Source organism: Cebidichthys violaceus, unplaced genomic scaffold (assembly GCF_023349555.1).
Source record: "Cebidichthys violaceus isolate CVI_PGR_0920_01 unplaced genomic scaffold, fCebVio1.0.p SCAF_11, whole genome shotgun sequence".
NCBI lineage: Eukaryota > Metazoa > Chordata > Actinopteri > Perciformes > Stichaeidae > Cebidichthys > Cebidichthys violaceus.
Genome location: NW_027176274.1, coordinates 8,177,161 through 8,190,025, shown reverse-complemented (window position 1 = coordinate 8,190,025; position 12,865 = coordinate 8,177,161). Strand labels below are relative to the sequence as shown.

The 12,865-nt window shown below is 40.9% G+C and overlaps 1 protein-coding gene across 2 annotated transcripts in view; it reads left to right on the top strand.

Moving 5' to 3' along the window:
* The window catches only part of tmem198aa (transmembrane protein 198aa), a 30,389-nt gene extending 17,767 nt beyond the window's left edge, over positions 1-12,622 (top strand). For both annotated transcript variants that reach the window (XM_068702915.1, XM_068702904.1), the window contains 5 exons: positions 2,139-2,377; positions 3,005-3,217; positions 4,211-4,334; positions 8,537-8,841; positions 9,435-12,622. In XM_068702915.1, coding sequence (XP_068559016.1) covers positions 2,139-2,377; positions 3,005-3,217; positions 4,211-4,334; positions 8,537-8,841; positions 9,435-9,587 — 1,034 coding nt within the window. In that variant the 3' untranslated portion in view covers positions 9,588-12,622. The remainder of the gene's footprint in view (positions 1-2,138; positions 2,378-3,004; positions 3,218-4,210; positions 4,335-8,536; positions 8,842-9,434) is intronic.
* The last annotated feature ends 243 nt before the right edge of the window (positions 12,623-12,865 follow it).

Sequence of the window (12,865 nt, the reverse complement as noted above, 5' to 3'; positions counted from 1 at the left end):
GTTGACGCAACAAGACCATTTTGGCTCATGGCCCTGAAATAAAAAGGTTATACGTAGATCCTCACCACTAGTAGGGAAGAAAATGTCACGTTAGCCCTTGCGGGGTGCCAGACAAAAGAGCACGTCGTACGCCACTTTAAATTTACTTTATCAGCTTCATTAGCATGCTAACGTTGGAATCATTGCATTTAGAAAGCTAAATGTTGTAATCTTTTGGTTTTATGTGCTTCAAATTTAACACCAGCTCTGAAAGTTTCTAGTTGACAGAAACTTCAATTTAGAGAATCACACTGATTATAAAAATTGTTTCATACATGCTTCCATAAAATGAACAGACAGGCGTCGTGTTACAGGATGGAACGGCACCATTTTCCTTTAAATACTGCTACTCAGTCCTACACCATCTGTTGTCTGTTTGTTTCTCTGTTTCTTTGAGAGCATACTCAAAAAAAGAGAAGATAAAAAGGTGCATTTTCACACTCAGTGCCAGATCTAGCTCTAAACAAAAACACCGTTCTGCAAACAAGACACAATGGATATTGTTGGCGTCAGAAACTCCACACTCGCATATGAAATTGCATTTCTGCAGTCTGAATTTTAATCTCCCTGCTGATAGAACTACAGAATTCGGTTTAGTTCCATCGTCTTGAGAAGAAAATGTTAGCTGTCATTTATTTGATCCAAAAAACAACAACAAAGTTGGAGCATTAATGATGAGTGATGCTTTAGGGGCAAGATGGATGAGGCAAAAATAAAAGAGAGGAGGAAGGGAGTGCTGGGTAAGCCAGGGTGAACAGATGGGATGGAAGGTTTGACGGCTGGAAGAAAAGTAAGGGAAGCAACGAGGAACAAAAGAGGAAGTCGGAGGGTTGGAACAGTGGGGGAGATAAGACTGAGGAGAGGAGAGGGAAGGATGGGTCAGAGCAGAAGATTAAGAGCAGGCAAAATGAGGCATGATATTTCAAAATGTATTAATTGAATGATAGAGACTGATATAAAAGAACAATTTGTGACGGCCGCTGACCAAATAAATGTTCAGGTGGTATACTTTGGAAATGCTACAGTTACTCCATATCAGACTATTCATTCAGTGTTACAGAACAAAATACAGTGGCTTTCACTGCACTTGTTATTTAAGGGCCTGGTGGCCGAAAGATACCAAGGAAAACACACAGGATTGAGCAGAAGGAAGTGAAGAAAGCTAGGTGCATCAAATAAACAAGGTATGATCACGAGGGAGGAGCATGGACAGTGGGTTGGCTGAGAGGAAGAGCATTGTTTGGCTCGGCTGTGCGATGCCTGATTACACATAGATAACAATCTGATGTTGGTTCCCCTCGAGACAGACAGAGAAAGAAGGAACTATAGAGCAAATAGAGAGGGAGATGCAAATATTAATAAACACAGAAGCAAGGGCCAGGGAGATTGTACGTCTTTATAATTTGAGCTTTTAATGCTTTTCTGTCTTTTTCATTGGAATAAAGCAAATTATAATGGCGACAAACTGGTGAAAGAAAAAGGAGACAGCCAAGGACAGGAAGGAGCATACAATTGGAAAAGAAAAAAGAAAAGAAGGGGAGCAGCTGTTCTATTCAGCAGGCCTGTTGACTAATTAATGTAGATGACCTTTTGTAATACGATGATTATCATATTTTAAAGCAGTTTCAGAAAGGTTTCTAGAGACAGTTTATCTGCTCATAATGAAGAAATGCATCCTTCACCCATAGGCAGGTTGCTGTTGTTTGTGTTGCTTTTCATTATGCATCCTCCCTATGTTCTCTGTTTAGAACAGTCTTTATCTTCAGGAACTTGCAAAAGCAATCTGCACTCAGTCAGCTACATTGAGAAAACTTTTAAATACATAACCATAAAAAAATAGAATACAATATTAAATCAGGGTGCTTTTGATGGCTTATCTGTAAAACAATAAATGTCTATGGTTACAACTCATAAAGGCTTTATAAAGTACCTCATTATAAAATGGTTCCCAAATACATATTCTCGCTGTCACCATATGTTGGCTTTGATTTGTGTGTTTAAAGAGAAACCAAATCATATACACAGTCATGTACAGCATGTACCCGCGTTTGTATGCTGGAGATAACCTTACAGTGGTCTGTTTCCCAACTCTCCTCCAGGCTATCGATGCTTTAAGGCCGTATTGTTCCTCACGGGCCTAATGTTTGGCTCTGTGGTCATCTTCATGTTGTGCTACAAGGAGAGGGTGATGGACACTCAGCTGAGCGTAGAGGCATCGGTGGGCATCGGCCTGGGGATCGGGACCCTGTGTGGCCTGGTGACCATGTTGGTCCGCAGCGTGGGACTGTTTATGGTGGGCCTGCTGCTGGGCCTGCTGTTAGGAGTGGCTTCACTGGTGGTGAGGAGACACATTTGACTGTGCACTATTTAGATTCATATTGATCTGTGTACAGAACGTCAAGGAAAATAACATATACAATAGGCACCTTAAGATAAGTGGTAAAAGCATTGTACTATTATCACACAAAAACCTTCTTGGGCCAAGTCACTTCAGAGAGTGGCAAGTGTATCCAGGAGATCCTGTAGAACGACATGTTGAAATGACATCGAAATGATTCCATCGGCAGTAACAGCAGCGTCTTTACAAGCTAGCTAGCTTTCTATTTAGCTTGTCCTTTGAGTTATTGGCAAAAACTACAAATCAGCAGAGCAGCACTTGAAACCACTAAGGTAATATAGTAACTGACTGCAAACGACACCACTAGACAGGCCTCAGGTCTTCTATTTTTGAAAAAGATTGTCGCTACAAGCCATGATGCCAACAGTTCTTCATAACTTAGATCAGACAAAGTCATGGTGTGGATTTACTTTGCTGCAATTAACAAATCCATTCAAATTGATGCGGACACATTTCTGCTGTCATGAATATGACTATGCCCTAATTCTGGTGATTAAAACACAAAAAAACTGAGATAAAAAAATGCCAACTGCCAGAGTAAAATTAACCCTCCGCTCTCTCACCAAGGCCATGGAAGAGTTCTACCACCCCAGAACAGTGTGGGTTCCTCTGGGTATTCTCCTGGGTTCTGGGACACTATTTGCCGTCCTCACTCTTCAATGGCAGCGCTGCTTCGTCACTCTCTCCACCGCCACCTTCGGCTCCGCAATCATCACTGTCACCGTGGACTACTTTATAGAGCTGTTTGCCTTGGTACACTACGTCTACGAGAGACTCCGGGTAGGCTCATCTGTGTGTTTCTGTGTAAACTCTTAGTGGCAGGGAGAAAGAAACGCTATTAATCCATTTGAAGTCACCTTGAGGCATGTTTTTCTTTTCTGTGTGTGAGTAATCTTTATGTTTGTCTGTGGTCATGTCTGTGTGTGCGTTTGATGTGTGTGTGTGCACGAAGGAAAGGCTGAGGCTGGGTTGAGCATGGATAATAAATCTTGAATTAGAGTATATGTAATTGTATGATGTCATAGTGGTATAAAGCTTCATACAAATGCAATTGAAAATCCATTTGTAGATAACATACCCAAATGGAAAAGTCTGTTTTGAATGAAATAGCTGACAACACTAATGCAAAAATCCTGGAAATCCAATATTGGCATAAAACAGTTCATACTGCAAAACTGCCTGCAAAGGCTTAATCCAAAATGTGTTCCCTCATTTGATCCAAAATCTCCCACAGGAGATCAGTTGGGTTGTGATCTGGCAACAGAAATGGCCACAGCATATGATTAGAATCTGTTACCTGCTTGTCACACAGTTCAGTGCCCTGTATTGAAGCATCTTAATGTATTCAGTTTCTCCAGTCATTTATTTTGGTCCTTAATTAAATTTGTCGCGGTCTGTATTTGATTTGTATCACTGCCCTAATCTGATTCTCAGCCATTATCAAATTTTCCAAATACCTATCAGACCTCTTTTCATTCACTCTACAGAGAAGATATGAGTTTTTTTTCACCATTTGTTTTATTCGACTAACCCCAAAGACTTCAGCATGTAGACATTTAGAGGCCCTGCTGTTTCTTTTTTAAGACAAACTTTTGATGTTTAAATTGTTATTGATATTTTACTGCGTAAACTGCAGGAATTCTAAGAACTTAAAAGATGTTTTGAGAAACGGACAAATGTGTCCCCATAGTGAGAAACTAGTTATTTTGCACATATGCATGGTTGAATTAAAATGCAATTATTCATCTAAAATTGTAAATGTAATGTTTACAGGTGGCGCCAAAGAGGTCAGTGTGCTGGTTTACTTGGGTCATCTTGGGGGTGTGGCCTGTCCTGGCCCTCCTCGGAGTGCTGATCCAGTGGAAGGTCACTGCCGAAGGATTTTCTCACACAGAGGGTGAGTGATGCTGCTTCACACACAACCAGACTCTTTGAACCAGGTTCAAAAGCTAATTTTGGACAGAAATGGTGTTGTCGTTGGAGCAACGGGTTTTAGAAACACCATTTTGCCATATTTTATTTTGCTTCTTGGCAGCAAGAGATACTAGTTTTGATTTTATGAAAATGTGACGGAAATCGTGTCACATGATGTCAGTATGTTGATCATTCTAGGAATAAAAAAAAGCAAATTCAAGAATTGTTGAAGATGTATTAATCAAAGACATGATTTTTTTTAAAACTGTCTGGGGATCATGACTCGGTGTACAAAACAATCATATGAGCTGTTTCTCTTAAAGTACACTATAACCTATGAAAACCAATTACAATAATTTAGCAAAACAACAGCAACACTGACCTTATAAAAAGCTGGACAAAGTATGAGTTTTTCTACTGTCCATAGCTTCTTTTGCATTGGTAATTGGATATTATGTAACAATATGTAGTTGTTACAGTACTGACAACAGGGCTCAGGACTGAAGTGAAGACACTTTTAGAGCAGTTTGACTAAAAGAAACAGGAGCAGAGACAGGTTACAGGTTACAGGTACATGCAGAGGAAATGGATTAAGGGCTACTGAGTGAGTGTAGGGGTCAGGTGATATAGAAAGGTGGGAATACACCAGGGACACATCCTGGATAAAGGGAATGGCAGGTTTAGAAAATTCCATACAAATTCAGCGCCCTGGGAGAAATGAGAATGTCTTTGACGTGTCTTTGCGACATGCCAGAACACTGTAGCCAAGACTTTGATCTTTTCCATCGAGGATTTTAATAAAAACGTAAGAAAAGCAAATGTATTCATGAAAATGCACAAACACGCATCTTATGAAATACTGCTGAAATAAAGCTACTGTCTGACACAGCTTCACTGCTCCAACCTGGAACACACGCTGGATTAAACTGCTGATCCAGGAGAGGTGGTGCTCGCCTCACTGTGTCCTCTCTAGCTTTAGGGCAAAGCAGGCCTCAGACACAAGCTTCCAGCAAAATAAAAAAGCCACCTAACCTTCCATCTATTATTAGTTTTAGGGCAATGTGGTTGAGGCTGTATCTTCATATATATATCTGGGATTCTTAATCGACGATACGCTCTCTTTTAAGATTCAGATTCAGCAACTTGTGAAAAAGTTGAAGGCTGGCTGGGTTTTTATTTCAGAAAAAAAGCCTTGCTTTTCTTTTGATGCAAAAAGGAGACTAGTTGCTGCTACTTTTATGTCTGTGATTGATGTTTTATATATGCGTGCATCTTGTCGATGCCTTCGCCCTTTAGATACTGGATACCGTGGATCCTTGAGGTTCATCACAGATCTTAAGGCACTCACTCACCATATCCTGCATCATCTATCCGAATCACTGACATGTCCTTATTAATAAAGAAATTCTCAATTTGATTCCTTCATAACTGTTTAAATTCATCCATCTGAAAAAAGCTGAAAGGTATTGTCTCTGCTCTGTGACATCTCCACAAAGCTTACTCTTGCTGTCTGTACCCAGCATCCTTCTTGAAATGGGGGAAAAGGGCTTTTAGGTATGCTGCTCCTGCGGCTTGGAATTTGTCGCAGATTGATTTTGGTCTCGGGGAAATGGTGTCTCTAAGTGTTTTCAAAAATAGTTTGGAGGAGTTGGAGGAAGGTACATCAGGTTGTAGATGCTTTAACTGAGCTTGCCTTATTTTCGGTATACTCATGCTGTGATCTGAAATTTTACTTTCTGTAGCTGTTGTTACAGACACGTTGGTTGTCTACTGCCTGTCTTGGCCATGAGATTTTTCTCAATGAGGCTTTTCCTGGTTAAATACATTTTGAATAGGAAATAGAAATTTAAAAAAGCAGGACGGCTGCTGCTATGTCCGAGCATTAGAGACCGTGCACTTGAAGTTTGCGCATTGGATGTTTAATTAATGATGAATTCAATTCAGTTTTAAAACATTTTAATTGTGTCTATATATTTTATTTTAACTTTAATCTTATTTACTCAGTAAGCATACCAAGAACACAGAATGATGATGAGGCTTGTTTCAGTATCAGTCTCACAAAGGCCACTACGGACAAATCTATCCTAATTTTATTAAATAGGCAGTTTTATCGGCAGCTTAAGAAATTACAGCCATTGTGAGGACGGGGAACACTGTGTGTGTTTGTGAGGGAGAGTCTGAATACACCAACATTAGTGTTGTCAGCAGAATGTGCCATTGACAGAGACAACCTTAATCTGTTCTGAAAGCAACCACAACACAGATGGCAAGATCACACTCACACACACACACACACACAGACACACACAGTGTAAATGCAGCACTCAATACACAGAGCTCATACACACAAACAGCCTCAGACAGAGGCAGAAATATACAGGGGCAAAGTCTCTCGCTCACTCTTGCACTAACTACACCCACATGAACTCTTACACTTGATCTTTGCTGGCGTGTGACATGGAGAGTTAAACAGTGTCTTCGAAAAAGTCACACATGGGCTCAAATAATGGGATTAAACAGCAGGCTGCCGTGGCTTCCAGTCAGAGGGTGTGGGCAAAGAGATAGAGGAAGCTTTCTAGTACTGTTTTAAAAAATGTGCAATATGTATGGGGGAAAGAAACCTAAAAATGAGTCAGCACATGAGGGAAGCCAAAACAGTACAGGCTAAAAAACTGTCACAAAAAAATATAGTCTGTGTTTGGGAAAAAGAATTAGGGAGAGGCTCTAGCAAGAGCACTATGAATGTTACTGTAGTTACTCCTGCTTTGTGATAAGTCAGTAAGGGTCACCATTGCGTCCCTTTAAATGTATCTATGCAGCATGTATCCTTAAATGTAACTTTAAAAAAAATTATTTGCACTTGTCGTAGTCTCTCTGTCCTTAATGATGGAAAGCACTGTATTGAAAGACAAAGAAGGATGGGGGGAAAAGGAGAGGGGGGAAATTGGGAGCAGGTGTACTGGGGGAAGGGGGCGGGTAATAATCTGGGGCACAATGTGTAACCAGGTCACCCAAGTGGATCAGTAAGGAAAATCATCTGTCTGTCAGCTGATTGAGTACGGCGCAGGCATGAACGGATGAACACGCACATGCTCGCATGTTTTTTGTTTGTTTGCGTGTGTGGACAATGATGGAACACGCACGCATGCAGGTGTACTTAATACTTGATTGACATAATTCATTCCCAACCGCCAAACCTGAACCATCATAACCAAATTGTCAACACAAACCCTGAGCCAAACCTGAACCTAAACTCTCAAACAGTCTTTTAAAGAAGTGAGGACTGGCCAAAATGTCTTCCCTCGCAAGGTCTTAAGCTCATATTAGTCCTCACAAAGATAGATGCACAAGAGCACACACGAAAACACACACACACACACACACACACACACACACACACAGTAGCATGTCGCCAGAGGGGCCTGGGGTGGGGTGAGCTGAGGAAAAGAAAAGGGGGTATCATTAAGCAGTTTCCCTGGCAGATGGTGTCTAGTTAGCTGTCCGCCCGCACAAAGAAACAACAATAGACCTTATAACACTTCCACACCAACCCTCACACGCTTTAACTGTGACGCACACTGTTCATCTTTTCTTCATTAGGTTCAGCGGTGTTGTTGTACATGTGCCGCAACTTTTTTGACCTGAACATGAAATATTTCCCCGGCACTACTGCATATTTAACCGCCGAATCAAAACACGCATAACTAAAAATAATCCCATGGGTAATCAATCAATCGACAGCGAGACAGGATGGATTTTGGGCATCCTTTGCTGGGATGAGTGTGAAAATAACACGAACACACTCATCCACTCACAATATGTCAGTACATGCTGCAAGGAAAATGATCTGTCTGCCAAAGGACAGAATAGAATGAAGGAAATGGACATTTGTGGGGTTTTTTCTTCCTTTTTCTTTTTGAAGCCTGTACTTACAATAACCTCTCTTAGGGATGGCTAACCATCAGCATTTAAGAGATAATTTAAACATTCAAAAACGTCTGATTGAAGGTTTCTCTTGTTTTTTGTCAGTCTGAGTAATTTGAATGCGTCCTTTCCTCTTTACTTAATTGATTTGTTTCACTATAAAGGCTGTATTGTTCTGTCCTTATCAAAGACAAAGACATAAGTATCTGTCGTTCTCTCGCTCTCCACACATCATCACATCTCCGGTCTCTTTGTCTCCAGTGGTTTTGAGTCGACAGCAGCGGAGGGTTCAGCTCATGCGGATCCGACAGCGGGAAGAGAGGCTGAAAAAAGAGAAGGAGAACAAAAAGAAGAAAAAGCGAGAGACCCAGAAGACCAACCACAAGCAGAAAGCCCACACCCATCACCACCACCACCACCACCAGCAGTACCATCACCCTGTGGCATCCCACCCTCATCAAGCCCAGAGCTCCCAGCCACCTAAAGTCCCGCCTCCTCAGACTGAACCGGGCTACCAGCGCAAGGCCAACCCTAAAAGACGCTTTGATGGAGATGTGCTGTCACCGGTGAGACGCAGGGGCTGCTTATTCTTAAGATGAAGTGAAGTTAGGCTATAGCTATGTCGGTTAAAATGTCATGCTTTCAATATATTTCAAGAAATAATAAATATACGCGTTCTGGTTTCTATTTAAAAAAAAACAATATATAAAGATGTGTCTTTTCACTGAAACGCCCCTTTTGAAATAATGTGTGTATGTACAGATACCAGAGATCCTTTTTCCATCTATTTTAATTTTTTTAATCAATTTCCTTTGTCATAATCTATATTTGACTTATTTCTTATTACACCTTTAAAGACACAGTTTGACATTTTGGGAAATACTGTTATTTGCTTTCTTTGCCACTCTCATGTCAGTACGTTCAATATGGAACTGGAGCCAGCTGCCCATTAGCTTAGCTTAGCCTGAAGACTGGAGACAGCTAGCCTGGCTCTGTACGTGGGTAACACAATCTGCCTACCTTCATATTGAACAGACAGATATGAGAACGGTATTGATCTTTGAAGTGTACTCTTTCACGGCTGCTGTTTGTGCACTTTATAGTCAGCCTGTGCACTGTATATTTCTACCCCAACCATGTACCATCTGTCTGTCCACAGAGCTACATCAAGAGTTTCAGGGACAGACAAACGGACAGACGAGCCTACTCCCACAGTCGAATGATGAGCCGCTCCCGCATGGCCGAACTTGACTACGACTGCGGCTCTCGAGTGCCCCTCACGGCTCCCAGTGGACCACCAGTTCGCATCTGAAATGAACATGCGTACACCTAACCACACACGCACACACACAATTACACAAGGCTACTTCAAACCTCTTTGTCACTGTTAGGGATATAAAAACTAACCCTGTGTGCCAACCTTATCAAAAACCTAATAACCCAACTGGAATGCAATATGTTCCAATAAGGTGGTGAGTCCCACACTGGTTTTCTCCTTACAAGTTGTATTTTTTTGACAGCAGCACCCCTTCTTTTGGATGGAGCAAGAACTGATTGCTTGGTCGAATCTCAAACACAGTCATCACATACTGCATTGGACTTGAAACCTGTGTTTATGTACTGTTCTGGAGGACACTGGAAATAATGGACCTGTCTGGTGGGGAGTTGATTGAAATATCTCTGTTGAACATTTGATTTAAAGAATGTTCTGGTTGCTTCAAGCCATAAGAAGTAATTTCCAGTGGGATTGCATTGGGGGAAACAATCAAAACACTACTTTCTCCACAGGAGAGCTGCACCATTTCAGATAAAAATGCATCACACGGCTTCCATGGAGTCAAGGTAGCACAACCTTCAATAAACCTTCCACAGCAGCTTTAGTTCAAGGGGAATTAAGGAGAAAACGATTTGCTTCAAGGATTCCATTAAGAGCGCTCAGAGGAATATGACAGGAAAAACAACAACAGAAAACACAAAAAGGCAGCTCTTCTTCATCAGTTTCTCCACTGAAAGGTCACTGTGTGAAGGGAGGTGTACGTGAAGTCAGCCTGTTATCTTCTCTGACAGCCTGTTAATCCAGACATGGCAGCACAAGTCTTCTGCTGCTTCAAACTGCCAAACAGGAACTGCTTTTAGGTGTGCATAGGATCAAAGAGTTAACACCGAAGACAATTTTAATCTTATTTCACCCACGAGCACTCCATGTGTCATTGCCTACATTTATGCCATTTTCCAAGGGGAATGTGCTTGCGTCTCATCACTCTCCTTTTTTCCTTGACAGCCAGCTGTTTTCACCACGGACCTGAACAGGAAACACATACGTACCTCTCGTCTTCTTTTTGAAAGCTACTGTATGTAATTATCCTTGTTGACGTGTTTCTGAACGCTCACACGTCCATTTTCCTCTTGTTATCCAAGAAAAAGTCGACCTTTGTTGAATTTGTCAGCTGTGTCAATATAATGTTAAAGCACAAAGACAAGAAACTGCTATCTGATACTGGTCATCCAAGAATTAGACGGTTGAAATTCAGAGTTTGGAGGGGCAGAGAAAATGTTAAATATAGTGTGTTTGTGTGTGTGTGAGTGGACACAGAAGCCCTCTGGTAAGTGATGGATTGCACCACATACTGGCCAAGGAGAGGGAGATTCATTGTCGTGAATGCTGTATTTTTTTCCCTCTTTTTTTTTTTTTGCCAGTATACCGGTCCTGTTTAAGATGTGAATCTTATAATTTGGATGAAGTGTTAAATGATGAAAAGGAGGAGGAGGAGGAGGAGGAAGATAATCTCCTGTAAATGATGAAACATAATGAAAAGATGAAATCATCTGCAAATAGCGCCCTCTCATGTTTACTGCTAGACCTTTTTTTTCTAGACTTGACTGTTTTTTGTGTGCATATGTTCGTGTGTTACATGCGTGTGAATGGCTTTTGAATTCAAACGAGCATTAATGTTGTTGTGCCGAACATCCGGAAAGGTGAGGTTAGATTTGTTCAAGCAGTATTTTCAGGAACAATGGACCTTTTTTTCTCTGTGGAGTTGAGGTACGGTAGTTCCTCACCAAAAAGACCAACGCTACCAAGATTTTACTTCATGAGGTTTAGATGGACAAAAAGATTCCACGGTACTGTTCTTAAATACTAAATATCTAAATATGGGCTTGGCGCCAGGACCAATCTTTCTCACCTTAACCCATTACTGCATGAGAATCCTTGTGTAACTGTTTCCAATGTGTCAGTGTTTCAGTGTGTCACTGTTGTCATGTGAAAACCTCAGATTTCCGTTTTGGATTTGTTGGTCCCAGGGTGCACAAAACACAATCCACAATGACTGATGAAAGGACCATCCATAGCTTATTCTGCCACAGGATCAACTCTTCTCTTCTCTTCTTTTTCCCTCCTCTTGACATGCATTATGCTCAGTCCCCTTCTATTCTTCTGTATCATTGTTATGCCAATAATGTTTTGCAGTAGTGGCTGTACAAGTATTACTTGGGGTTTTGCTTACACTTCAGTCCTGTTCTGGTCTTCTTTTGGGGTTTCACTCTAGTCATCAATGTCTTTAACATTAACATTGAAAGACACAACATTTTTGAGTTGGGCCTGAAATGAATTATTAGAAATACATTTTCTGTTTTCCATCGCTACTGAATATTTGTTGGGGAAACACTTGTTGTAGATATTGAACTGTAAATAATTTTAAAATGTGCAACTGTTTTACTTTAATTTTCATGTTTACACCATGGCCGCTTATGTCATTTATCCAGCAGATTGGACCTGTTTTATATTGTGTTTCTACTGTATGTCCTATTGGTTTGGCTGGGTGGTGGATGCACTTGTATCGTTCTCATCCTGTTCAACGTGTGATGTTGAAGAGCAGCAAACAAACTGAGCCTCAACTGATTATCAGCAACCATCAGTAATTGAATAATTGCTCCACATTGTGAGAAGAGATGGCAATTCATTTTCCTACCACCCTGTTTAAATGTGTACAAATCACCTTATTATTATTATTATTATTATTATTATTATTGATAGCATGAATTTATATGGACCTACAATATGATAAACATTGTGATTCTACAATCTGATGGATTTGTTTGTCTCCACTGTTCCTACATGGTGATTTATGTGTACAGAGGTGCATTCATGAGTACAAACAACAAATATTCTCTGAAGCATATAAAAAATCATGCGCACCACTACCGCAAACACGTTCCTGTCTGCCTGACTTGCACTCTCCTAACCTGGTTAACCTATTTAGTGGTGTTGAGTGAAGTTGCAATGGTCAGGTGTGCTGTACTATCGAGCATTGTCTGACATTACACCTAACACTTAGAAAATAGAAAAAATGTGGAGGCAGGTGTGGCGTTGTCGCTCTAGAGTGGCGCTGTCACCGTCTAATGCAGGGCTGAGTGAAGCTACACCCACACACACACACACACACACACACACACACACACATGCATTTCAAGTGACAGTCACAATTCAGAGTACTGGCTCTATTGTAAATGAGGACTCTACTTCAATGTATTTTTGTTTAAAAAAAAAAAAAGTTGAATAAAAAAAGGGAAAAAAAGCTTTAAGCTGCA